The sequence below is a fragment of the Hypanus sabinus genome, chromosome 23 (assembly GCF_030144855.1).
Source record: "Hypanus sabinus isolate sHypSab1 chromosome 23, sHypSab1.hap1, whole genome shotgun sequence".
NCBI classification, from domain to species: domain Eukaryota; kingdom Metazoa; phylum Chordata; class Chondrichthyes; order Myliobatiformes; family Dasyatidae; genus Hypanus; species Hypanus sabinus.
This window is the reverse complement of record NC_082728.1, coordinates 42,331,050-42,358,872: the sequence shown is the minus strand read 5'-3', so window position 1 is coordinate 42,358,872 and position 27,823 is coordinate 42,331,050. Positions and strand designations below refer to the sequence as shown.

The 27,823-nt window shown below is 40.8% G+C and overlaps 1 protein-coding gene across 3 annotated transcripts in view; it reads left to right on the top strand.

The window, feature by feature from the left end:
- Window positions 1-26,887, top strand: part of dnah9 (dynein, axonemal, heavy chain 9) — a 527,557-nt gene extending 500,670 nt beyond the window's left edge. For all 3 annotated transcript variants that reach the window (XM_059948782.1, XM_059948781.1, XM_059948783.1), the window contains one exon: window positions 26,364-26,887. In XM_059948782.1, the coding sequence (XP_059804765.1) occupies window positions 26,364-26,591 (228 nt within the window). In that variant the 3' untranslated portion in view covers window positions 26,592-26,887. The remainder of the gene's footprint in view (window positions 1-26,363) is intronic.
- The last annotated feature ends 936 nt before the right edge of the window (window positions 26,888-27,823 follow it).

The window sequence follows — 27,823 nt, the reverse complement described above, 5'->3', positions numbered from 1 at the left end:
GTAATCCGGTCCCAGTCTATTCACTCATGTGGCAACCCTGTCAATACAACACCTCTTCTGTGCATTCCCTCTATGGCACGTATAAGCTTTCTTAGTTAAGATGTCAATGTATTGTACTTGTATAATAGAGTTGCTGTTGTTATTGAGTGCTGTTAAGTTGTCATTGACTCATGGTGATCCTATGGATAATATAGTTGTCCACAGGGTTTTTCTGCCAAGATAAGGAAGTAGATTGCCAGGCCTTTCTTCTGCACAGATTTTGTTGCTGCCCAACTTGGGACCCAGCCAGATTCAAACTCAGGATCATCCGCCTCAAAGTCCAGTGCTGATGCCTCTACACCACAGGCCAGCCCGTAATCAAGTATAGGGTGCCAATTAAAGTGCCAGTTTCAGAGTCAAAAGAGATTTTATTGATTACTTGTTCTTTTCCCATTTTTTCCAGAAGTTCCCATTTCTTCCTTCTCATATTCTTCTTGCTTGTTTCTTCCTACTTTGATTGATATTTGTAAGTCTTTTTGGCTGTGTACCTCAAAGTTCTTCCATGTTTATTTCTCTTGATGATAAGTTTACCCTGAGGCTTCACTAACCTGTGCCCATATTACAGCACAAGCCATTATAGTTATATATCTTGTCCTGTTCAGGTCTTGTCTTGTACCCCTGTTCCTTCTCGATGTTTATGTTGCATGTTTAAAATAGGTGCAAAATACATTGGGAGTAAGGGAAAACATGTCAGTATTCAGCTATTTCAATAGCAGTGTTTGTGCTCCATGCTAGAATAAGAATAATATTCAATTGCTTACTTACATATGGGTATTTATTTATAGTAATCCTACTTGCCACTCTCTTAGCAAAATACTGGATCTATTATGTCTCATTAACAGTGGCTGGAAACTTATAAACAGTCGAGAAACAAAATAGTCACCAGCATTTGAGTTCTCTAACTTGCTTCTTGTGAACTAAATCTTAATTGAATGATAGCCACAGCATTCACTAGTGCAGCAAAGTTCAAAAGAAAATATATTATCAGACTACATGCATTTCACTGCATATGATACTGAGATTCTTTTTCCTGCAGTCATATTCGGCAAATCTATAGAACAGTACCTGTAAACAGGATCAACAATAGAGCAAGAGCATGGAAGACAACAAACTGTGCAAATGCAAATATAACAAATAGCAATAAATAATGAGAGTATGAAATAACAAGATAAGGAGTCCTTAAGGTGAGATCTTGAACCTGATGGTGTGAGTCCTGAGGCTCTTGTACCCTCTACCAGATGCTAGCAGCAAGAAATGAGCATGGCCTAGGTGGTGAGGGTATTTGATGATGGATGCTACTTTTCTATGACAATGTTTCATGTAGATATGCTCAATGTTTGGGAGGGTTTTATTTGCGATGCACTTGGACAAGTTCCTTTTGTAGGATTTTGCGCTCAAGGGCATTGGTGTTCCCATGCCAGGCTGTAATGCTGACATTCAGTACGTTTTCCACTACACATCTATTGAAGTTTTTCTAGGTTCTTGATATCATGCCGAATCTCTGCAGACTCCTGAGGAAGAAGAGGTGCTGTTGTGCTTTCTTTGCAATTACATTTGTATGATGGGTACAGAACAGGTCCTCTGAGGTAGTGTCACTCAGGAATTTAAAGTTACTGACCCTTTCCACCTCTGATCCTCCGATGAGTGATGGCTCATTGACCACTGGTTTCCCTCTCCTGAAGTCTACAGTCAGTTCCTTGGTCTTGCTGACATTGAGTGAGAGGTTGTTGTTATGACACCACTCAGCCAAATTTTCAATTTCCCTCCTGTATCCTGATTCTTCACCATCTTTGACACCTTTGATAGCAATTCTGGCGGCACTGTAAATCCAGAACTCCTTGCTGGACTGCTGGACGTTTTGCCAACGCTTGGCGTATCTACTACTAATTATTCATGGCAACAACCCCTCCCTATAAATGCTGCCTGTAAATTTGAATACTTATTCTTCCAAAAGGTGCTCTTCAGTGATGTAAGTACTTTATTGTACTTCCATCTCCTTTCAACATACTGCCTATGGAAGCCACTGACAGGAGTAACTGAAGTTATAATAAATGGTTGCTTATGGCCTGTATAATGTTGGCTCTCTGGCCTGTGAACTCTGCTGATGCAATTTCTTTCACAGTACTCCTGACATAAGGTCCAGATTGAAAGTTTATAAACAATTTAAAAATATAGTTTGGCAGAGGAACAACATTTTATGTACTTTGCAAGTGAATTTTTAATAGTTTTCTATGTGGACCCTCAGGGCTGTTTTATTTGTAAGTACACGATTTGCTGCTATTTATAGGCATTCAATGTTTCATGGGTTTCTGTGACTGTTAGCTGCTAGATAACATGTTAATTTGATCTGTAATCCTTTGCTTAATGCAACAGTGCACTGATCGCCTGCTGACCTGCATCCAAAGCACATTGTGATGCAGTACAACTGGTTGATGCTAATATTGTGCAAAAGCAAAATACTGCAAGGGCTGGATAAAGGTCATTTTGACCCTGACTTCATTATTTCAAATTAATGGCAGATTATGACTTGTACTTGATGTTAAAGAGGGTAGTTTGTCTGGTGAACATGCCAGGTAACAAACTGATATTTCACCCCTCTAGTCAGAGGTTCTGGCCCATGAGCACCTGCGCACAGGATTTACATAATACAACCCATCTCCCTCCAAACATTTGCATCAATTTGAAATGAACCTTTATAAAAGCTGTTAGAATGGTTACTTTCTTTAAAAGGTGACATGCCTTTAAATTGCTTTACAGTACAATAGGGCTAAACTGGTATCTGGATTGATGCATAGTTATGTAATCAGATAAAGCAGAAAAGATTTGTAAAAGATTTTCAAATAATTTGTTTTGACTGCTATGAGACTGTAATAATCTTCCCATAATTGTGTATCATTCATGGATCAAACTATCAGCTTTTGATCCCATCTGCTTCTGATGTCTAGTATGTAACAAAGGTGGAGGACGTGTCACCTTCCATCAAAACAACAAAGAAAATAAACCAACTAATATGAATGTATACCAAAACAGGGACACATTTGGCAAGTGGAAGCAGAAAAGGAGTGGACAGTGAAGGTAGGTAGATGTGAGAAAAGAAAAGCTTTGTCAACAGGAACACTCTAAAATGCAGGCTTCTTAATGTTAAGTTTCATTTTCTTTTTATCCACCCAATTGATTAGCCAGTTGTAATTTGTTGTATTAGATCTGACTTAAACCTCCCTGAGAGATAGTTGTGTGCCATTTTGAAAGAAATAATTATCTTAGTAGGTCACCTTTGGCATTAAAAAAATGCTCAGATCACATCAAAGGAAGAATGGCTGACATTTATGGGACAGTTTCTCATGTGGGATTGGTTGAAAGCTCTGCAGGTTGAATAATGAAGGCAATTTGAATGCAGCCTACATTTCTAGTAACATTGCACCTGCATGTGTATCAGCAGATTTTTCTGCAGTACGTTATTGATTAGCCTCTCTATAATCTTGCTGCTGCACAAGTTTGTGTGGTGTCAGAAATGATCGTGAGTGGGAACTCGAGCCATTCCTGATATTACCATTGCTGAAATTCTTGGCCTATTAAGCATGACATGATTCCACTATTTTCTTCTGATGCTTTAGCTTCAAAATTAAGTTGTTTTAACTGTGGAAGTGTACAATTAGTGCAGCCAGTACTAGAAAACATTTTGCTGACTTAAAGATGTGCTCCCAGACACGGATCTATAATGAACAGTATACTCTTGCAGTACAAGGAGCACAGGGCATACAGCCGACATATTTTTTAAGAGGGTTGGAGAGAAGGAATCACAACTTAAAAATAAACCATGATTTTCAGCATCAGTCCCTTATCTGAAGTGCTGTAAAGGACAATAAGATTCAGCAAGGGCACACAAATTAAAACCTTCCATAGATTTAAAGTAGCAAATGAGGGAGAGAGATCGTGGCTGGGGGGGAGCCATTTGAAAAGAACAAGTCTCAAGGGATTGAGCTTTATTTGAGCCAATAAAAAGAAGGGAGGCAGTAACTGAAGCGATCATTCTTTTGGAGCGGCCATTGTTGCAACAGGCCAATGTTAGAGTGGAAGGCTTGGACGAGAACAGACTTGGGAAAGCACAAGCAGGCTCTAAGTAAGTTCCTAGTACGTTTTTTTTTTCTTTTTCTATTAGTACGTAGCTACTGGGCTGAGGATGGGTCAAGAGTTAGTGGTATATTTTTTCTGAGAGATGTGGGAACTCTCCAGTTTCTCTAATCACTACATCTGCACAAAATGCATTATGCTGAAGCTCAGTAAAGACTGCATTAAGGAACTAGAGCTCAATGACTTCCAAGTCAAGTCAAGTCACTTTTATTATCTTTCGACCATCTGTACAGTACGTAGTAAAAATGAGACATTTTTCAGGACCATGGTATTTACATGACATAGTACAAAAACTAGACTGAACTGCGTAAAAAACAACAGAGAGAGAAAAAAAACAACTAGACTACAGACCTACACAGGACTGCATAAAGTGCACAAAACAGTGTAGGCAATACAATAAATAATAAACAGGACAATAGGGCAGTAAGGTGTCAGTCCAGGCTCTGGGTATTGAGGAGTCTGATAGCTTGGGGGAAGAATCTGTTATATAGTCTGGTTGTGAGAGCCCAAATGCTTTGGTGCCTTTTCCCAGACGGCAGGAGGGAGAAGAGATTGTATGAGGGGAGCATGGGGTCCCTCATAACGCTATTTGCTTTGCAGATACAGCGTGTAGTGTAGATGTCCGTGATAGCAGGAAGAGAGACCCCAATGATCTTCTCAGCTGACCTCACTATCCGCTGCAGGGTCTTGTGATCCGAGTTGGTGCAATTTCCAAACCAGGCAGTGATGCAGCTGCTCAGGATACTCTCAATACAACCCCTACAGAATGAGATTAGGATGAGGGGTGGGAGATGGACTTTCCTCAGCCTTCACAGAAAGTAGAGACACTGCTGGGCTTTCTTTGCTATGGAGCTGGTTTTGAGGGACCAGGTGAGATTCTCCGCCAGGTGAACACCAAGAAATTTGGTGCTTTTAATGATCTCTACTGAGGAGCCATCGATGTTCAGCGGGGAGTGGTCGCTCCATACCCTCCTGAAGTCAACAACCATCTCTTTTGTTTTGTTCACATTCAGAGACAGGTTGTTGGCTCTGCACCGGTCCATTAGCCGCTGCACCTCCTCTCTCATACAGCTCATACAGGAGAATGAAGAGGTGACAGATAGGAGCTACAGAGAGATAGTCACCTCTAAGTTACAGGAGGCAAGTACCCGTGTGACAGGAGGGGGAAAGGGAATAAGCAGCCAGAAAGAGGTGCAGAATTCCCCCGTGGCTATTCCCCTCAATAAGAAGAATGGTATACTGCTTTGTATACTGTTGGGGGAGAGAACCTACTGAGGGAAACAGCACCTATGAGACACTGTGGTTCAGAAGGGAGGTGTGGCGGGATGAAGGGGAGTGCAGTAGTGACAGGGGATTCCATAGCTAGAAAAGTGAACAGGAGATTCTATGGACGTGAAGGAGACATCCAGATGTTATGTTGCCTCCCAGGCACCAGGGTCAGGGATCAGATCCACAGCATTTTAAAGATGGAGGATGAGCAGCCAGAAGTCATGGTACATGTTGGTAGCAGCAACATATGTAGGAAAAAGGAGAATATAGGTAGTTGGGTAGAAAGCTGAAAAGCAGAACATCCAGGTTAGTAATTTGTAGATTGCTGTCTATGCCACATACCAATGAGGGTAAGAATAGGATGATTTGGCAGATGAATGTGTGGCTGAGGAACAGGTGCAGAAGGCTGGGTTTCAGATTCCTGGGATCTCTACTGGGCAAGGTAAGACCTGTACAAAAAGGATAGGTTACACCGGAACCAAGGCAGACCAGTATCCTTGCTGGCAGCTTTGCTAGAGGCTGTAGGGAAGGTTTTAAACTAATTTGGCAGGGGCATGTGAACTGGGGTGATAGGGCTCAGGATGGGGTAGTTGGTATGCAAGTAGTGCGAGCAGCGGAGCGGGAGTAAGGAGTGCTCGTGATCGACATACGACTGGAGATCGGAGGATCAACCGTTGTAAGTAGGCCAAGAACCTCGGACCTACCTGGAAAATACCTGAGGAGGAAGGTAAAGCTGCACAAGTGCGGGTGACGTCAGCGGCGAGCGCGGGCTTTAAAAAGCGACCCACTTTCAGGAGCGGGCAGCATCAGTGCAGGAGCAGAGTCCTGGGCTTTGGCGCAAAAGGACTTCGGCAAGAAGCCTGCTTTTCATTTATTCTGACTAATCTGGGATCAGGTAATGGGGGAGACAGTTAGAGCAGTGGTGAGCTCCGTATGCAGTATGTGGGAGGTCAGGGTCAACACAGTTGTTCCTGATGACCACACCTGCAATAGGGGCATCCAGCTGCAGCTCCTATCAAACCGAGTTAGGGAATTGGAGCAGGAGCTGGATGAACTACGGAGCAATCGGGAGGCAGAGGCAGAGATAGATAAGAGTTATCGGGAGGCAGTCACACCGAAAAGACAGGAGGTAGGCAAATGGGTGACAGTCAAGAGAGGAGGGGAGCAGACGGAGAGAGAAGAGCACACCTGTGGCCATTCCCATCAAAAATAAGTATACCGTTTTGGATACTGTTGGTGGGGATGACCTACCAGGAACAAGCTGCAGTGGTCCTGTCTGTGGCACTGAGGTTGGACCCTTGACTAGGAAGGGGAGGGGGGAGAGAAGAGAGCGGTATTGATAGGGGATTCTGTAGTCAGGGGGGCGGATAGGAGATTTTGTGGGGAAGATCAGGAGTCTTGGATGGTATGTTGCTTCCATGGTGCCGGGGTCCGAGACATCTCAGATCGGGTGCAGGTTATTCTTGAGAGGGAGGGCAAGAATCCAGATGTTGTGGTCCATGCAGGGACCAATGTCGTCGGTAGGATGAGTGAGGGGGTCCTGCGTAGGGAGTTCAGGGAGTTAGGTGCGAAGCTGAAGAGCAGGACCTCCAGGGTAACAATCTCAGGATTACTACCCGTGCCACGTGCGAGTGAAGCAAGGAACAGAAGGATTATAAAGATTAATACGTGGCTGAGAGAATGGTGCAGGAGGGAGGGCTTCTGGTTTGTAGATAATTGGGCTTTGTTCCATGGAAGGTGGGATCTGTTCCAAAGGGATGGTTTACGCCTGAACTGGAGCGGTACTAACATTCTTGCAGGGAAGTTTGCTAGTGCTTCTTGGGGAGGTTTAAACTAAATTTGCAGGGGGCGGGGATCCAGAATGTGAGAGAGGATAGTGAGAGGAAGAATAAAGGACAGGTGGGGACTACACGGTTCCGTAATATTAAGTGTGTAGTTGAGGAAGGTGGGGCGGAACAAGTGATAAGGAGGACTCATGTACAGAGGGATGGTCTGACGGAACATGGAGTTAAATGTGTTGAAAGAATAAGTAAATTTAGGAAGGACAACAAAATTCTAAGGGCGTATAGCTCGATGGGAGTTCGGGGAGCTGGGTTAAGCACAATAGGCAGCGATTCAAACAGAGAGAGGAGAAATGGGTTAAAAATTCTATATCTGAATGCACGAAGTGTCAGAAATAAGGCGGATGAGCTTGAAGCCCAAGTGCGAATGGGTAACTATGACGTTGTTGGGATAATGGAGACATGGCTGCAGTAAAATCAGACCTGGGAAATGAATGTACAAGGGTATATGTGCTAACGTAGGGACAGAAATGTGGGCAGAGGGGGTGGGGTGGCCCTGTTGGTGAGGAATGAAATTCAGTCCTTTGCAAAGGGGGACATAGGGTCAGGAGAAGTAGCGTCTGTGTGGATAGAACTGAGGAACTGTAAGGGCAAAAGAACCCAAATGGGTGTTGTCTACAGGCCACCAAACAGTAGCATGGATATTGGGTGCAAGTTGAATAGGGAGTTAACATTGGCATGTGGCAAAGGTAATTTCGCAGTAGTTATGGGGGATTTCAACATGCAGGTGAACTGGGAGAATCAGGTTAGTGCTGGACCATAGGATAGGGAGTTTGTAGAGTGCCTACGGGATGCATTCTTGGAACAGCTTGTACGAGAGCCGACCAGGAACAAGGCTATTCTGGATTTGGTGTTATGTAATGAACAGGATTTGATAAGTGATCTTGCAGTAAAGGAGCCATTAGGAGGTAGTGATCATAATATGATAAGCTTTTATCTGCAATTTGAGAAGGACAAGGGCAGATCGGAGGTGTCAGTGTTGCAGATGAACAGGGGAAACTATAGAGCCATGAGGGAGGAGCTGGCCAAAGTTGATTGGACGGATAGCCTAGCAGAAAAGACAGTGGAACAGCAATGGCAGGTATTCTTGGGAATAATGCACAAGGTGCAAAATCAGTTCATCCCCCAGAGAAGGAAGGATTCAAAGGGGGGAAAGGGGCCACAGTGGTTGACAAAGGAAGTCAGAGATTGCATAGCATTAAAAAAAAGGAAATATGACAGAGCTAAGGTGAGTGGAAGGACAGATGATTGGGGAGTTTTTAAGGAACAACAGAACTTAACTAAAAAGGCAATACGGGGAGAAAAAATGAGGTACGAACGCAAGCTAGCCAGGAATATAAAGGAAGATAGCAAAAACCTTTTTAGGTATGTGAAGAGAAAGAAGATAGTTAAGAACAATGTTGGCCTTTGAAGAATGAATTAGGTGAAATTGTTATGGGAAACAGAGAAATGGCAGAAGAATTTAATAGTACTTTAGATCTGTTTTCACTAAGGAAGACACAAGCAATCTCCCAGATGTATGGATGAGCCAAGGACATAGGGTAACAGAGGAAATGAAACAGATTGACATTCGGAAGGAAACGGTGATGAGGAGACTGATGGGACTGAAGGCTGACAAATCCCCAGGTCCAGATGGTCTGCACCCTAGGGTACTAAAGGAGGTGGCCCTGGAAATTGCGGATGCATTGGTAATCATTTTCCAATGTTCCTTAGATTCAGGATCAGTTCCTGAGGATTGGAGAATGGCTAATGTTATCCTACTTTTTAAGAAAGGAGGGAGGGAGAAAACCGAGAACTATCGACCTGTCAGCCTGACATCGGTGGTGGGAAAGATGCTAGAGTCCATTATTAAGGATGAAATAGTGGCATATCTAGATAGCAGTGATAGGATTGGGCCGAGCCAGCATGGATTTACCAAGGGTGAATCATGCTTGACTAATCTGTTGGAGTTTTTCGAGGATGTAACCAGGAGATTAGACGGGGGAGCTCCAGTGGATGTAGTGTACCTCGATTTTCAGAAGGCATTTGATAAGGTCCCACATAGGAGATTGGTGGATAAAATTAAAGCTCAGGGCATCAGGGGGAAGACATTGACATGGATAGAAAATTGGTTGGCAGATAGAAAGCAAAGGGTAGCGGTGAATGGGTGTTTCTCGGAATGGCGGGTAGTGACCAGTGGGTTGCCACAGGGCTCGGTATTAGGACCACAGCTGTTTACCATTTACGATAACGATTTGGATGAAGGCATAGAAAATAACATCAGCAAATTTGCTGTGATACTAAGCTGGGTGGCAATGTGACATGTGATGAGGATGTTAGGAGAATTCAGGGTGACTTGGATAGGCTGGGTGAGTGGGCAGATACTTGGCAGATGGCGTTTAATGTGAATAAGTGTGAGGTTATCTACTTTGGGAGTAAGAACAGGAAGGCAGATTATTATCTGAACGGTGTAGGGTTGGGTAAGGGAGAAATACAAAGAGATCTCGGAGCCCTTGTTCATCAGTCACTGAAGGTGAATGAGCAAGTGCAGCAGGCAGTGAAGAAGGCTAGTAGAATGTTGGCCTTTATTACAAAGGGAATTGAGTACAAGAGCAAGGAAATCCTCTTGCATTTGTACAGAGCCCTGGTGAGACCACACCTGGAGTATTGTGTACAGTTTTGGTCTCCAGGGTTAAGGAAGGACATCCTGGCTGTAGAGGAAGTGCAGCATAGATTCATGAGGTTAATTCCTGGGATGTCTGGACTGTCTTACGCAGAGAGGTTAGAGAGACTGGGCTTGTACATGCTGGAATTAAGGAGATTGAGAGGGGATCTGATTGAAACATATAAGATTATAAAGGGATTGGACAAGATAGAGGCAGGAAATATGTTCCAGATGCTGGGAGAGTCCAGTACCAGAGGGCATGGTTTGAGAATAAGGGGTAGGTCATTTAGGACAGAGTTAAGGAAAAACTTCTTCTCCCAGAGGGTTGTGGGGTTCTGGAATGCACTGCCTCGGAAGGCAGTGGAGGCTAATTCTCTGGATGCTTTCAAGAAGGAGCTAGATAGATATCTTATGGATAGGGGAATCAAGGGATATGGGGACAAGGCAGGAACCGGGTATTGATGGTATTTGATCAGCCATGATCTCAAAATGGCAGTGCAGGCTCGAGGGGCCGAATGGTCTACTTCTGCACCTATTGTCTATTGTCTAGATGCAGTGTGTAGTGTGACTGTGAGGAAGGACAGGCAGATGATAGTGCACAATTGCAGTCAGTAGGTCAAGTTGAAGAATAACATGTAGCAAAATCAAAACTGGTGATGAATACAGGACTGAAGATGTTATATTTGAATGCATGCAGTATACAGAGTAAGGTAGATGTTCTTATAGTGCAGTTAGAGATTGACAGGTATGACACTAGAACACTACAGCACAGTGCAGGCCCTTCATCCCTCGATGTTGTGCCGACCCATATATTACTTTAAAAAGGTACTAAACCCACACCACCCCTGAACCCTCTATTTTTCTTTCATCCAAGAGGCTCTTAAATACCCCTAATGTTTTAGCCTCCACCACCATCCCTGGCAAGTCATTCCAGGTACCCACAACCCTCTGTGTAAAAATCTTACCCCTGATGTCTCCCCTAAACTTCCTTCCCTTAACTTTGTACATATGCCCTTTGTGGGCATTACTGAGCTGTGGGTGAAATAAGATCATAGATGGAAGCTTAACATTTAAGGATACACATTGTATCGAAAGTACAGGCAGGGAGTCAAAGGGCTGGAGTGGCTCTGTTAATAAAAAAAATACATCAAATCTTTAGAAAGAGGTGACATAGGATTGGAAGATGTAGACTAGTGGGTAGAGTTAAGAAACTGCAAATGTAAAAATACCTTAATGGGAATTATATACAGTTCTCCTAACAGCAGGCAAGACAAGAGGTACAAATTACAATGGGAGATATAAAAGTAATGTAAAAAAGGGCAATATTGCTATAGCCATGGGGATTTCAATATGCAGATAGATTGGGAAAATCAGGTTGGTGCTGGATTCCAAGAGAGAGAGTTTATGAAAGTAGAACAGCAATGGCTGGAGTTTCTCGGGGCAATTCAGAGGGCAAAGAATAGATACAGTACATCCCAGAGAAGAAAATGTATTCTCAAGGGAGGGCGATGCAATCGGGCCGGCAACGGCAGCATTAAAGCAGAAGAGTGGGCATATAATATGGCAAAAAATTGTGGGAAATTAGAGGATTGGGAAGTTTTCAAAAACCAACTGAAGGCAACTAAAAAAAAACATAAGGAGAGAAAAGATGAAAAATGGTAAGCTAGCCAATGATTTAAAAGAGGATACCAAAAGTCTTTTCAGATATATAAAGAGAAAAAGAGTCAAGAGTGAATATTGGACCACTGGAAAATGATGCCAGAGAGGTAGTTATAGGGGACAAAGGAATGGCGGACTAACTTAATAAATATTCATCGTCATTCTGCACTGTGGAAGACACTAGCAGTACGCCAGAAATTTGAGAGTGTCTGGGGGAGGGACAGAAATGAGCATGGTTGCTTTACTAAGGTGCATGGAAAGCTGAAAAATCTGAAGGTAAATAAGTCATCTGGACCAGATGCACTGCACCTCAGGGTTCTGAAAAAGGTAGCTGAAGAGATGGTGGAGGCCTTAGTAATAATCTTTCAAGAATCACTGCATTCTGGAATGGTTACAGAGGACTGGAAAATTGCAAATGTCATTCCACTTTTAAGGGAGGTAGAAGTAAAGAAAGTATAGGTCGTTTAGGCTGACTTCAGTGGTTGGGAAAATGTGAAAGTCCTTTACTAACAATGAGGTTTTGATGTACATGATAAAGTAGGCCAAAGTTAGCATAGTGTGGTGAACTACATATACCTGTCTGGACACGCCCCTTGCTGACTGCTCCTGTGGCTCCTCCCACAGACCCCTGTATAAAGGCGATCAAGGCCTGAGCCCGGCCTCTCAGTCTCCAGGATGTAGTATGGTGGTCACTCACTGCTTGTTCCTTCTTCCAGTCAATAAAAGCTGATATCTCGCCTTTACGTCTCAGAGTGAGTTATTGATGGTGCATCACATGGGGAAATCTTGCCTGACTGGTGTCAATGGCGGATTTAAAATATGGAAGAAAAAGTCAAGTGGGCCAAGGACAGTAGGAGCAGACAGATCAATTGTCTTTGTGCTTGGACATAGAGGCTGCCATTTTGTGAATGAAGTTGCTTTGCTTTAAAGAAGACACAATGATACTTAAAGTGCTAGACTAGAGATAATTTCCAAATAAGAAGTTATTTGTGAAATGTTCTTTGGTTGGATAAAACATGCAGGTTTTCCACTGTTGGAGTAAATATCTGTTTTGCATGAATCAACCTGGTTGCTGATTGAGAACAAAGAGCCGTGAATTAGCAATTGTCACTTGCTGGGAAGAGGGCATTAATGGATGCTGGCCTGAAGTAGAGCCAATAAAAAGGTGTTAAAGGTCAGACACATGACCTACACTGAATTGCACTGAAATGCTACATTTGAATTGATAAGAACTGAATATCAAAGTGGATGCTTTGATTGCAGTAGCAGCGATAACTCTGGAGAATCACCATCACTAGGATAAACTCCCCTTGCTGGGGGCTGGCAGAAGAAAGGGTAAATCCCCTGGCCAATGCAGTGTTATAAATTGAACAAGTGGTGTGGTGAGTATTGATAGAGGGAACAGTAGAATTCATGTTTTAAGTTGTTGGCCTGGGGTCAACAAAGTTGCATTGTTTGTGCAAAAACAATAAAATGTGAGCTTCGATTAATTATGAGCTGTGCAGTGAATTTACTAACCTAGATCCGATGACAAATGATCAACATGACAAATCTGCTGGAATTCTGCCAGGGTTGGTGTTCCGATCACTTCTTTTCACGTTCTGTGCCAATGATTTGGATGACGGTATTGATGGATTTGTGGCCAAGTTTACGGATGATACGGAGGGGTAGGTAGTGTTGAGGAAGCAGGGAGTCTACAGAAGGATTCAGACAGATGGGGAGAATGGACAAAGAAGCAGCAGATAGAATATGGTGTAGGGAAATGTATGGTCATGCATTTTGATAGAAGGAGTAAAGCTGTAGACTATTTCTAGACTGGGAGAAAATTCAAAATCAGCGATGCAAAGGAACTTGGATGTCTCCATGTAGGATTCGCTAAAGGTTAACTTGAAGTTTGTCAATGGTAAGGAAGGCAAATGTAATGTTAGCATTCATCTTGAGAGAACTAGAATTTAAGAGCAAGGATGTAATGCTGAGGCTTTATTAGGCATTGGTCTGACTGCCCTTAGAGTATTGTGAACAATTTTGGGCTCCTTATCCAAGAAAAGATGTCCTGGCATTAGTGAGGATCCATCAGAGGTTCACAAGAATGAATCAGAGAATGAAAGGGTTAATGTGTGAAGCGCATTTGTTAGCTCAAGGCCTGTACCCACTGGAGTTTAGAAGAATAAGGAGGGGATCTCATTGAAACCTATCAAATATTGAAAGGCCGAGATGGAGTGGATTTGGAAAGGATGTTTCTGATAGTGGTCTAAATTTGAATAACATTTGCTGCCTCATAATAGGGCAAGGATTGCATTGCCTTCAGCTATCAAAGTAACTATTACAGTAAATTATAATACTTCCAGGATGGAGCTAGAGATGTTCATAATTTCTTGCTGTTTGTGACATTATTTTTTAAAGGCAGATACCTCTAGCTGCTTTTCAAAAAGCGAACATTCCCAATCATTAGTAAGTGGAGAAATCACATAACATTTCATAGCAGACAGTGTTATTACAATAATCCACAGTGGGGTTTTTTTTTTTGCAATTGCCAAATGTAATTTCTGTCTCATACTAAAACTGACAGGCATTCCAGTTCTTTGGTATGTAGCTGGTATTTGATTCTAGTGAACCATGCGGTTCAGTGCCAGTATACCAGCAACTGTCATGGTTACCTCACTCTGTGGCACCTTTCTATGCAAGATGCCTTTCAACCATCAGAGCAAACCAGAACATGTCCACAGGGCACCCAAGTCTACTTGCTGAAAATGCAGCTCAAATATTTGATACACAAGAGTAGATACAACGGTAGTTGTGCTACCATGCAAAACTGACTCAGCGATTCCTGCAACTAATTTTCCCCTGTTGGTGAAAGTCTCAGGAGAGTGAATAGAACAGTGTGTGTCACCATCAAACTGCAACAAGATGAAGAAAGGTGGTGGGGGGGGGGGTGGGAAGCAGCCTCAATAACCCCTTGGTACACCACATTCTGTGATTAACTTGCTCACAACCTTAATCAGCAACCTTAATTTCCAGCTTCTCTGCAGTTCCACATTGTCCATTTTCTATACCACTGACAACACATGCTTGCCCAGGAAATAAACATTCAAAGCTAATTTCATAACATAAATCATGTAAAAAAAACAATTTTTCTCGCACATAATTCAAATGGCCGCCTTCTCTGTGCCTCTGTGCTCCTTCACGTGGTTGTCACAATAGTTGCTGCACTGAGTTGTGAAGGCTGCTAGAAGTCTTTGAAGCTGGCTGAGGATATTACTTTGAGTGTCTGGGCCTAGAAGGAGTATCTGTAATTTGCACCCTCTCTGCATGAGTGGTAGTACTTCAGACTGGCTGACTGTCAGGAAGTCTACTGACAGACGTGGACAAAAGTTGTAATTCATACAGCCGATTTGTATTTTGTGGAGTCACTGTATTCCCCTTCAGCAAACCAGGTAACGTGCATTGATCCTTGGCTTATAACGACAGGAGTCTAAGTTTTCACTTGGATGTTGTGTGAATGCAATGAAAGACAAATTGGCCAATAGACTGTATGTCACAGTAGAATTTATAAGTGTGTGAATGGTATTAATGCGATATTCATGGTGGAGGTGATGACCTCCAAGCTCTGGACAAAGTCCAAAACTGTGCCCTAGTGCTTAGGGAACGTTTCACCAAGCAGTTCATCATTCATGCCTTTGGAACATGATTTAATGAAGCCAACTAATTACTCAACCAAATGTGCATTTTCTATCTCAAGTGAACTGGCATTGCCTCTTCTCACTGACATGACTGTAGGACACTTTTGTTTGGTGTCTCACAATGTATGGATCCCACCTTCATGCTGTTCTTTGAATTAAATCTGAGAGTTGCTGACTGACAGACTGAAATCAAGTGAGTAGGTGTCTTCAATGTCATTCTTTCTTATCTCCGTTGCTGTGATAGGTTTCATTTCTTGGCTTTTTCTGAGATGAAAGTAAAATATAGGTAATGTAATGATGCAAGGAATGTGGAACTGTCACTACATCACCAAGATACATTCAGATGGGAAAAGATCTGTCACGCGTAACCTGGGGGTACAGTACTGCAGTATTCAGGTTGGCCGATGTTTATTGAGAACGCAGTTCTCTGCGTTGCATTAACTGATTCTTTGAAAGGATACTTTGACAGAGCTGGTCCAGGCAAACTGATATGCAAGAAATTTTAAATTAGTGAGCCTGCTAAGGCACCCTACCAGATTTTATTCTCGTTAGACATAATACCATGTATGTGAACTTGAGTAATTTCAAAATGAAGCTGATGTGAAGTGGCGATTGAGCATGATGGTAAGGAAATCTGTCTGGAAACATGACCTCAGGGAAGTTGCTTTTGAGAGGACGGGAACAACTGCCTTTTAAAAAAAATCACTCAACCTTTTAGTTTTTTCTTCCCCACAGTAAACCTTCAACATTGCCTCAAGTATTTTTTTCAGAATGTTGTAGTAAACATTTTGCAAACGGCAACAGTTTTGGTAAAATAGTTAGATTTCAGAAATCATGTTTCTATATTTTGTTTTTTCTCTTTTATTTATGTAATTTCATTTGTCCACAATTATAGTTTGGCTTCATTCTTTGATGCTGTTCTCCCAGAATCTCCTTATTAACAATGTGGTTTACTGTGCCCTCAGTCGCAAGCCCCAGCCCTTATTGATTTGAATACAATACTGTACTGGCAAATCTGAATGCATTGTGAATGACATGCCTCATGTTTACACTGTGTCAAGGGAGAGAGGATAAGTGAAGGATGTGAATGTTTGGTTGGAGTCCTATTGATGGGAATTATTGTGGGAAAATTGATAGGGCTATAAGAGCTTTTGGTTGAATGTGGCATTTTGAGATTATTCATTCAATTTGACCAGCTAATAATGATAAAGGAATTTTATTCTTAAAATTATATTTGTTTGCTTGCAGTTTTATATCTGACCTATTCACCATTTATTTCTATTGCTGTCTGCCTGGGAAGCATCCTGGTCTAGTCATTCCACTAAAGACTCCATTACCTTGAAACCCTTGTTGCCCATACCTCTCCCAAGTTGTGCTGTTATTTAGTGTTTCCAACTTTCTGGATGTCTCTAAGCATTATGCTGCTCCCATGGCTTGCTCAGCAAGGTATCACACACAAAATGCTGGAGGAACTCAGCAGGTCAGGCAGTATCTATTGAAATGAATAGATAGTCAACATTTTGGGCTGAGACCCTTCTTCAGCTTGAGAACAAAGGGAGAAGATGCCAGAATAAAAAAGTTGGGGAAGGGGAAAAAGGCTGGAAGGTGATATATGAAGCCAGGTGGGTGAGAAAGGCTAAGGGTTGGAGAAGAAGGAATCTAATCGGAATGGAGAGTGGACCAGTGGGGAAAGGGAAGGAGGAGGGGGCCCAGTGGTAAGTAACAAGCAGGTGAGGCCATGGACTGACATGTCAGAATAGGAATGGGAATTAAAATATTTGGCCACCAGGAAGTCCGGCTTGTGGCGGATGATGCAGAGGTGCTCAGCAAAGTAATTCCCCAATTTATGATGGTCTCACCAGTGTAGAGAATGCTGCATCAGGCACACTGGACACAATAGGCAACCCCAGCAAATTTGCAGGTGAAGTGTTGTGTCACCTGGAAGAACTACCTGGGGCCCTGAATGGAGATGAGGGAGGAGGTGTTTGGGCAAGGATAGCACCTAGGTCACTTGTAGAGATAAGTGCTGGGAGGTAGTGGGGAGGGATGAATGGACAAGGGAACCATGGAGGGAGCAATTCCTGCAGAAAGCAATGATACTGAAGTCACCAAAATAGTAGGCAGCATGGAGTTGGTGTTGCACCAGTCAGTGAACACTTTTCCAGGAGCTGTCTTTTGTCAGACTTTTTTAGCATGACAATTTCAAGAAAGTATTAAAATAATTCCTCTACGTACTGATTCCAACTGTGATTTGAATATTTATAGTCCAATGCAGCGTTGTCTCCCACCGGGTTGTCATCAATTGGGCAAGAAAGGACTAGATCATCTCACTCAAATTAGACTGCATCGATCATAAAACAAATTTAAATAATCTGACTTTTAAAACTTAACCTGCAATTTTATTACATAGATTTTACAGGAACATAAGTTGCAAAATAATTCAACAGATTTAAATGATCTTATATATTAATTTGAAAAAAACTCTGAAACTACCACATATCCTAGAAGCAGGTGATCAAAGATTTCAGTTCCTTGGTTGCAAAGGTGTTGACATTCAGTTTGTCCACATACTGGAATATGATGGTCATTGAGTTATCAGAAGATGCAGCATGAAAACAGACTTGATTGAGGTGACACTGACCACCAAGCACGCATTTACACTAAGCCTACATTTGTCCCATTTTGTATTCTCCAAGATTTAGCAAATCACCTACAAATTAAAGATGATTTACAACAGTCCACTAACTTGCATATCTTTGGGATGCAGGAGAAAGGAGAAACCAAAGCACTGGTAGTCACAAAGAGAACTTGTAAATTCCTCATAGACAGTACTCAGAATCAGGTTTGAAGCTGGGTTACTGGTACTTCGGGACATTAGCCCTTCCAGCTGGGCAATTGCACCACCTCATGTTGAAATACTGGATAAATATGCATGCAGATCCTCTCACCATACATAAGAAAAAATTTTTCAATATGTAATATACTATTGGAAGAGGTTTATAGAGAGCCCTTGAAATTCCAAAGCATAGAAGCCTCACAATTGGGATCATCATAGATGAATTGGAGGTTATCTTGAACATAATGGGCTAAGAGGCCTGTTTCTGTGCCCTGCCTGACTCTAAATCTTCCTTTTCAGCATTTTATTTGCAATAGGAATTTTAGACTGGAGCTCACAATGTCTCATACTTAATACCCTTTTCAAACTGACATCTTTTGTCCTACATCAGTGAGATATTGGCCCTGAATGTTATTTATACCACCAAATAAAATCAATGCCATGCAGTTGAAAATCAGTTTAATACAAGAGAGCAATTTTACACACATTTCTGGATAGGTTAACACATGTTAAGAAATCCATCGTGAATATCTGGCAGATTTTTCTTTCGACCCAGTACTTTTCTCAAGGGCAGAATTCTCAACAAGTAACACTAACTATTGTGCAAAATTCATCTACAATGAAACCTCTCTGCAAAATCTGCAAAATGACAAGTACACAAGAAGATAAATAAGTTTAAATGGCATTGAACCTGCTTTGCTGTTGAGTAAAATTATGTTTGCATTTTAATATATTTTCAAAATTCATTGTGCTCAGCTCTACAATTGCTCTACAATTGCCTAAGTCTGTCAATCCAGTTTCCAACACAGTTTCTCACTTTCAAGCAGAATATGAAAACTAGAAAATCATTTAAGAGACAATTAATTAAGAGATTATCAAATAAAACAAAATATTCCCTGGCTGGATCCTTAGAAACTGCCCCAAACACACCGAGGTTATCCTCAAGGCTATCTTCGTCAATTTGATAGTTCAATCTATATGAAGATTAAAGATGTCCATTATTATGGCAATATCCTTCTTTCAAACTCCCATTATGTATTGATTTATACTCTCTGCTACACAGTAGCTACATTTAGGGGGTTATAGATTGCTCCTAGCAGTGACTTCTTTCCCTGGCTGTTTCTTATTTAGACCCAGAAGGAGTCTCTATATCTTGATCAGTTGAACAGGCAACATTTCACAATAGAGTACTGATCTCATCTTTTATTAACAAATCTACCCTGCGTACTTGTCATGCTTTCCTTTCCCCCGTAACATCAAATCGTTGGAACCATATGTCTTTCAGATCATACCAATTTATTTCTACAGTGCCAATTCATTTCTAATGTTGCTGATACTGCGCACACTCAGATAAACACATTTTAGGTGAGTCTTTTTACCATTTTTGCTTTTCTAGCTCTGTTTGCAGTTAGATTCTTATGAGCCCTCCCCTCCCTTTTTCCCAACCATGATATTCCCTCTCCCTGCTCCCTTCCCACTCTCAGTCCACAATAAAAACCCATATCAGAATCCGGTTTACTCTCGTATGTTATGAAATTTGTTTATTTTTGCGGCAGCAGTGCACTGAAATACATAAAATTGCTGCAGTAATGTGCAAAAGTCTTAGCACCCGAGTTATAAATACGTGCCTTAAACTTTTCTACAGTACTGTCCTTGGGCAAAATCTTTAAAGTATACATAAATTGTTCCTGCCAAAGTGACATCAGGAATATTGATCTTTCAAGGCAGCCAAGCTAACTCTGTAGATCATCTTCAAAACGTTTCACCGAGCCAAAAAGATGTACATCAGGAACCATAACCGATACATTTCAATGAAAAATACTTCTAATTATATTTTGTCTCCATCACCTTCCCATTTGCTTAAATCATGAAGATACATCACTTGAGTAACAGGCTAGCTTAAATGGCCTCAGAAAGGGCTGTCTGTCTACCAACTGTGATGCATAAATTGGCTTTGATGTGTTACACTGGCAGGATTAAGCCTCAGTTGATAGAAGGATACTAATTAGTTGTAGGGGACTATACCAAAATGTATGTATGGCTTATATTTATTTGACCATTAACCCTTTAAATTTCACCATCATTTATAGTCCTCTGCCCCAATGGGTAACAAACAGTAAGGAGATTTTGAAAATATCTTAACATAATTAAAACAAATCTTCAGAGAGCTTCACTGCCTAGCAACCCACCTATTTTCCCCTATTTAACCATATATAACCATATAACGATTACAGCACGGAAACAGGCCATCTTGGCCCTTCTAGTCCGTGCCAAACGCTTACTCTTACCTAGTCCCACCTACCCGCACTCAGCCCATAACCCTCCATTCCTTTCCTGTCCATATAACTATCCAATTTTTTTTTAAATGACAAAATCAAACCTGCCTCTACCATTTCTACTGGAAGCTCGTTCCACACAGCTACCACTCTCTGAGTAAAGAAATTCCCCCTCGTGTTACCCCTAAACTTTTGCTGCTTAACTCTCAACTCATGTCCTCTTGTTTGCATCTCCCCTACTCTCAATGGAAAAAGCCTATCCTCGTCAACTCTATCTATCCCCCTCGTAATTTTAAATACCTCTATCAAGTCACCCCTCAGCCTTCTATGCTCCAAAGAATAAAGACCTAACTTGTTCAACCTTTCTCTGTAACTTAGGTGCTGAAACCCAGATAATATTCTAATTTAATTCCAGCCTAATCACAGGACAATTGACAACGACCAATTCACCTGCTAGTCAGTACATCTTTGAACTGTGGGAGGAAACACATGTACTCACGGGAGGAATATACAAACTACTTACAACTGGCACTGAAATTGAACGCTGAACTCTGACACCTTGAGCTGTAATAACTACAACACCACTGTGATGCCCTGTTGATATTTATACAGTCTTTATAAATGGAGTTTTGTCTAGCACAACACATATAAATTCTGTTCATGTTTTGCTCTGGGAACTTGAATTATGGCTGCTGTAGTTTGTTGCCATACTATCTAATTCCAGATCCTGCCATTGTTGTTTTAATAGAACTAAAATGCTAATATAGGGATATTCTTGTGTGCAAGGTAAATTGTGATTTAAGTGTTGCTTAGTTATTCTTCCACTTCTACGATAAGCTTCTGTGAGCTTGTTAATGTCTATTAAGGAAACCTCAAAATAGTTTAATAAAGAGAACTGACTTGATACAAGTGAGGCTGCAGTGACTATAATGCGCAAACACCAATTAGAGCAGAAAAAGCTGTACAGATAAATGACAAATCGGCATTTATAGGCAATACTTTGATCTGATCAAATGACTGAAGATATTGAAATTGTTACCCATTTCATGCAGATTTCCAAGTTGAATTTTAATTTTTATGCCTTTACACTCTGGAGCTGTGGATAGAGGGACTAATGAACTACAGGCTTATACTTGTCTAAAGTTGTTGCCAAGGCAATGGCTGCTTTTAGTGGTAAAATATATTGTATACGTAACATAACCCAAATAGAGCAGCTAGTGGACATCTGCAATAATAATTCAGAGGAAGCAACATCAAGCTGGAACATTAACTCTGTATCTCTCTCCATAGATGCTGTGGAGTTTGTCCAGTATTAGCTTCACCTAAATGCAATTATTTCTTTCATGGCTGATCGGTTTACTTTTATGTTACTTGTTCTACAATTTCAGAATCTAAGTATGTCATTCTCAAAATATACATATGAGCTTATTAATACAATTTATCTTGTACAACTGAGGTTTCTCGTGATCTCTGTAGGAGCCATACAGTGATCTTATCAAATGAGGGTATAGTTACACATATAGTACTGTGAGTTATAGCATATTCCTAAAGTCATATTGAATAATCATGCTTTTGGCAAGAAATTGGAGTCTTCACTTGACTGAGCTCAGAAGATGGAGTTGAATGACCAGCGTTGAACCAGCAATGTGACTTGCCTGAACTGACTTTGATTAAGTGCAGTCTATATCATGGTTGTCATCATGCACCGCAAAAATATTGGATCATATTGGCACTAGCTGAGATGTACCATGAAATATAAATATGTTAGCCTCAAGAAAAATATGCTGTTGCAGTCTCTGAACTACTGATGCCAATGTCTCATCCCTTGACAGTTCAATTGTGCTACTTTAGATGTTGAGAAATAAATGTAATTTCCTACAGGCCAGGAATGTTGGCCAACTGTTGATGCATTAGCTTGGCAGCCATTGATGAGAGCTAAAGTTTACAGCTGCATGATCTTAAGAACTCCCATGACTTTATCTTTTAGCTGTTGAGATTTCAACATGGTTTGAAGAAGCTGATTACTGATTTGAGAGCATGTTCTTGTGCCCATATCTAAAACAGAGGGTCCAATTTTCTGTAATCACAGATTTATCAGTGTGCATGTATGTGTATGTGTGATTTACCAAACAGCCACACATTTTTCTCAGTCTGCCTGATGGCTAGCAAGTACCCCGTCAAGGGCTGATAAAACATTTTTTTGACAGGTATATATGTATGTGTGGTTTATTTCTCAATTTGCAATTCCCCATTCTCCACTTTAAGAAATTATTAGGTTATTGATGCACTGAAAACTCTCCAAAGTATTAAGCACATCGATATTACCTTTATGGTAAGTTGTTGGAAGATTATTTGAGAGGAGAAGGTAACGCTGAAGAATTTAGTTCTACCATTAGCTGATGCCCAAATGCACTCCTTTGGAAAGGTTTACTGAAAATTGATTTCCTGCAAAGTATGAAGTCTATGGAACTAACTTGAGGTTTGTGCGTTATGTAATGTAATTACACACTGAATTAGTAGGAAGATTATATTTAATGTCATGACAAGCAAATTAATGGGTGTGACTAGATCTAGACTTTACAGCAACCCAAAATTCAATGCATTGACTTGGAGACATTAGCAAGCAGATATTAAGTAACTCAATTAAAACACTTCCTGCTCAATGTAACTTGATTCTGATCAATAATTATTAATACACACAGTATGATTGGTAATTAGTAGGTCAACCTGCTGCTTTTTTATTAATATGGCCATGTTTGTTTCCAAGAGTTACTGGAGAAGAGGATTCTCATCATGGTCTGATGTTACAAGATTGGCAACTCCCTTACGAAGAAGTTCTGTACACTATGGATGGCAGTTTAATAGTAATCTGTGTAGAGTGCACTTTCAGGGCACATGCTCTTTATGTTTTTTTATAGGAGCTTGGTGGCCTCAGAAACAGCACTGAGTTCAGTGTGTTATAATGCAGACTGTGAGGCCATGTAATGAGGACCCTATTCCTAACACAGGCATTGTGAATGATGCCCAGTATATGACCAGTTCTCTCATACCAGGGTCCTGTAAACAATTACATTGATGCTCCTCTTAGTCAACATGTACAATTAACATGTGAGATCCTCTGGCTCTGAGTAAAATCTCATATCGTGATTGGGTACTATGTATAGGTACCAGAAGGTAACCTAGAGACTGTTGACTGCTGTTGCTGCCAGTTCAGCCATTGTAGCTATTTTGAAGGTTGTTCATACAGCCTTTTATAACTCTGTTGGCATGCTGAAAGAATCTTCCATTTAATCATATCTTTCTATCCATTCCTCCTACCCCTTCTAGTATAATACTAATGCTCTTCCCTTGAACAACATTGGCGGCATGGTGAGAGGAGACTTGCAGCTTGAGAAACTGCCGGTCTTCCATAAGGAAAAAATCCTTGCCCAGGCTTGCTCCCTGGAAACTTTCCAAGGTGCAAATCCATGGTCTATCGAGACTAACGCAGGCCTACACACACACTAGTATAATAATCATTGTATAAAAACAGTGTAAGTTATTCAGGAAATTATGAATCTAACTTAAAACTATATTTCAAATCATAACAACACATTGTACTAGTATTTTCTCTTGATGTTGTCTCTATTGTTTAGCTAATTAACTTAAATATTGTCATCAGTTTTAAGTTTCTTTGCCACTGAAAGAAGTTTTTCCTTATTTACTTGACTGAAGCAGCCACAGTTGATCCACTTGCGGCACCTAAAGCCCTATACAACTGGTGCAATTTTTGTAAACCTAGTTGCTGAATTTCCAAAAACTGTTAACCATAATACTCCAGCTAGGGCCTAACCACTATTTCAGAAAGGTTCAACTAAGCCAGAATGCAAACTGAATTTATGCACATATTTGGCCATAACACACATGAAATACACAGCAGTAGTATTTTAGAATCCTGTCTAAAAGGAACTATGTCAACTACACATTAGCTTGAACACTTTGTATGGAGCTGTTTCTATTTGAAAGCAATCCATAAGTCAGCATAGAAAATAAATGGTAAAATCAACCTTCATTGATTCACTGAACAGTTACAGCATAAAAGAAATAATTCATTCCATTGTGCCCTTACTAGTTTGCTGTCAGAACCATTCACTAGTCACAACCCCTAATCATTTCTCTGTAGCTTTGTAAATCTTTCCTTACCATACATTTACTCAGTTCCTTATTGAAGGATTCTACTTCTACCATGGTTGTAGGCTGCTTTATATATGAAAGAAGAATTTTTCCATGTCACTCTCCAATTCACCTTCTCATTCATTCTTTCCTCTGAGCTCTTGGCCTTAGCCCTCTGACAGGGACAGCCTCTCACCCTCCATTCTTTCCAGATTCAAAATTATTTTACATACTTCCATCAAATTTCCCCTCAGCCTCCTCTTTTTTAGAGAATACAACACAGCTTCCTCTAATTTATTTTTATGGGTATAGTCCTTCATTCTAGAAATCATCCTATTTGTAAATCTTCTTGGTCACCCCTTGATGCCTTTTCATTCTTCCTATAATGAGGCAAACAGAATGGAACAAAATGCTATAGTTAAGGCCTTTCCAGTGTTCTATAAAATTCAGCATCATTTCTCAAATTTAATACTCTACGCCTCTATTGATAAAGGCCTGATTTATTTATACCTTATTAATCACTTTCTCACCTTCCCCTGCCACTTTATCACTTGTGCACATACACCATCGGTACCCACTCCCATTCCTGCGTCCTTTAAGAACAATACTTCTCATAGTGTTGGTCCTCATTCTTCATATCGAGACTTATCAGCACACATTTCTCTGCATAAAACTTCATCTGACAGATATCTATCCTTTCTTCCAGTGAATTTATATCCTGATTCAATTTATAACAAAAGTCTTCACAGTCCATAATGCTGCTAAGTTCAGTGGCATTTGCAAATTTAGAAATTATTTCATGCAACCTAAGACTAGGCCATTCCCTTGGAATGCCACTATTCACCTTCCTACAATCTGAAAACCAGCCATTCATCATGACCTACCGGTGTCTGTTAATTAACCAGCTTTATATCAATGATGTCTACAATACTTCCCTTTTATGCCATGTGTTTCAGCTTTGCTGAGATGCCGGTCATGTGTCATCCAATCAGTAGCTTGGTGTGTTGTTAAGTGTGCATAATAAAGAGTTTTAGTTCCCAGTGGGCAATGTGAGGGGTCCACGCGAAACTGGAAACTATGGTAGTGATGCACCATCAATAACTCTCGGAGACGGGAGGCAAACGATAGGCTTTTATTAGCTGCAAGAGACCACCACACAACATCCTGGAGACTGAGGGGGGAGCAGTGCCTCCAACCGCCTTTATACAGGGGTGTGTGGGTGGAGCCACAGGAGCAGTCAGTAGGGGGGGCCCGTCCAGACAGGTATATGTAGTTCACCACAAGTAGTGACCAGGTTTTGCTGCATTTCAATAATAAAATATTCTAACAAAATATTCTATCCCAGACAAAGTCTGTCTTTATTTAGAGCAAGCATAACACACAGCACTGAACAATCCATTTCCAGACCAAATGCTTATAACTTGGGTGAAGAATCACTTCCTAAACTGTATACTTTGAGTTTTGATCTAAGTCATCCCTTCAGGAGTGGAGAATCATGTACTCTTGAAGGGAGTATCACATATAAAAAAAAATCAAATTCAAGTTCAAATTTCATTTAAAGAGTGCATCGTGTCACGCAAGCACACCCCAAAGCTCTTACAGCCAATTTGGTGCATTGGAAATGTCATCACTGTAGTAGTACAGGAAATTATATAGAAAAGACCTAACGAGGGAATGGTCTATGAGAGTCTAAGTGCCTGTGTTTGTTGAACAAGAAACAAATTCAAGTACTTAGTTGTCAGGAAATCCAACTTAACTCATACCAGTATTCACTTGCTATATAGGGTGATATACTTCAGCTGCATTTTTTTTTAAACTGTGTTTTATCCTTTACAGGCTGGAATTATTACAGATGCTCGTTTGAAGGAACTGACCCCAACAATACCAGTGATTTTCATCAAAGCTATTCCTGTAGACAAGCAAGACACTCGGAATGTGTATCCATGTCCAGTTTATAAAACACGTCTTCGAGGCCCAACATTTGTCTGGACTTTTAATTTGAAAACCAAGGAAAAGTCATCCAAATGGGTGTTGGCTGGAGTTTCACTCCTCCTGCAGATTTAACCCAAGATTCTTTATAGAATAACTAGACAGAAAAATACTCATACAATCCAATACAGATCACTTATTTTAGTACACAGATTAAATTGATTTTTTAAAAATATAACAGTTAATCAATATGTTTTAATGTAAAAATTCACTAATAGAGAAACTAGTGTCAAAACATTGCACTGAATTTGATTTCTTCATTTGAATCATGCACAAGTATGCTGCAGAAGTGTATTTTAAGTGTATTGTTACATGTCACCAGAAATGCCTTTTTTTTCCCTAATAAAGAGCCATGTCTAATTCTCTTTTTATATGTAAGATGCACATTTGGATCTTGTTCCCAGCTGATTTTACACTGTGAAATTAATGAGTAAATACAACACAGTATGTTGGCAACAGTTTATGTAAAGTGTGAAGATGAGGGTTCTTGGATGGTATAAACCCTGGTGATAGAACAGTTGACTATTTTACCTTCACAACTTTTAAGTTTCCATGAATTAAGCAGGTATGAATATTTAATTAAGGAAGCTGCAAATCAAAAATTTGATAACATTCAGAATGTATGGCCAAGATAAAAGTTGTAGTATAAATGTAGAGAAAGATCAAGGGTTTATAATGTTCTTCTGCAAGTATAAACTGCTCAGTACTTCTACCTAGGCTAATCAGAAACCAACTGGATTTCTTTGCATCCATCGCTTTATTCACTATCTGAGAACTCTATATCGGGAAAAGTTCAACATATACTAACTACTTGTTATATGGTTACTTTCAGTTATTGCTGAAAGTAGTTAGGGTTGTTGTCATGGAGGACTTAAATTTCCCTAACATAAATTGGGATATTCTCAGTACAGGAGACTTAGATGGGGCAGTATTTGTTAGGTGCATCCAGGAGGGTTTCTTAATTTAGATGTAGATAGTCCAATGAAAGGAGGAGCTGTACTTGACCTGGTGCTGGGTAATGAGCCTGGCCAGGTGACCGATTTTTCAGTGAGTGAACAGCTAGAGAACAACTCCTAGGTTAAGGACCACAACTCCTTAAGTTTTAAGATGGGAACAGGGCAAATTACAAGAGTGTTAGGCAGCAACACGGGAGAATTGGGAACTGTTGTTTTTTGGGCAAGCCCGCATCTGAAATGAGGAGAGCATTTGAAATCCAACTGCACAGAGTACAGGACACGTATGTTCCAGTCAGAAGGAAGGACAGAATGGCAAGGTAAGAGAACCTTTGATGTTGAGAAAGGTGCTGA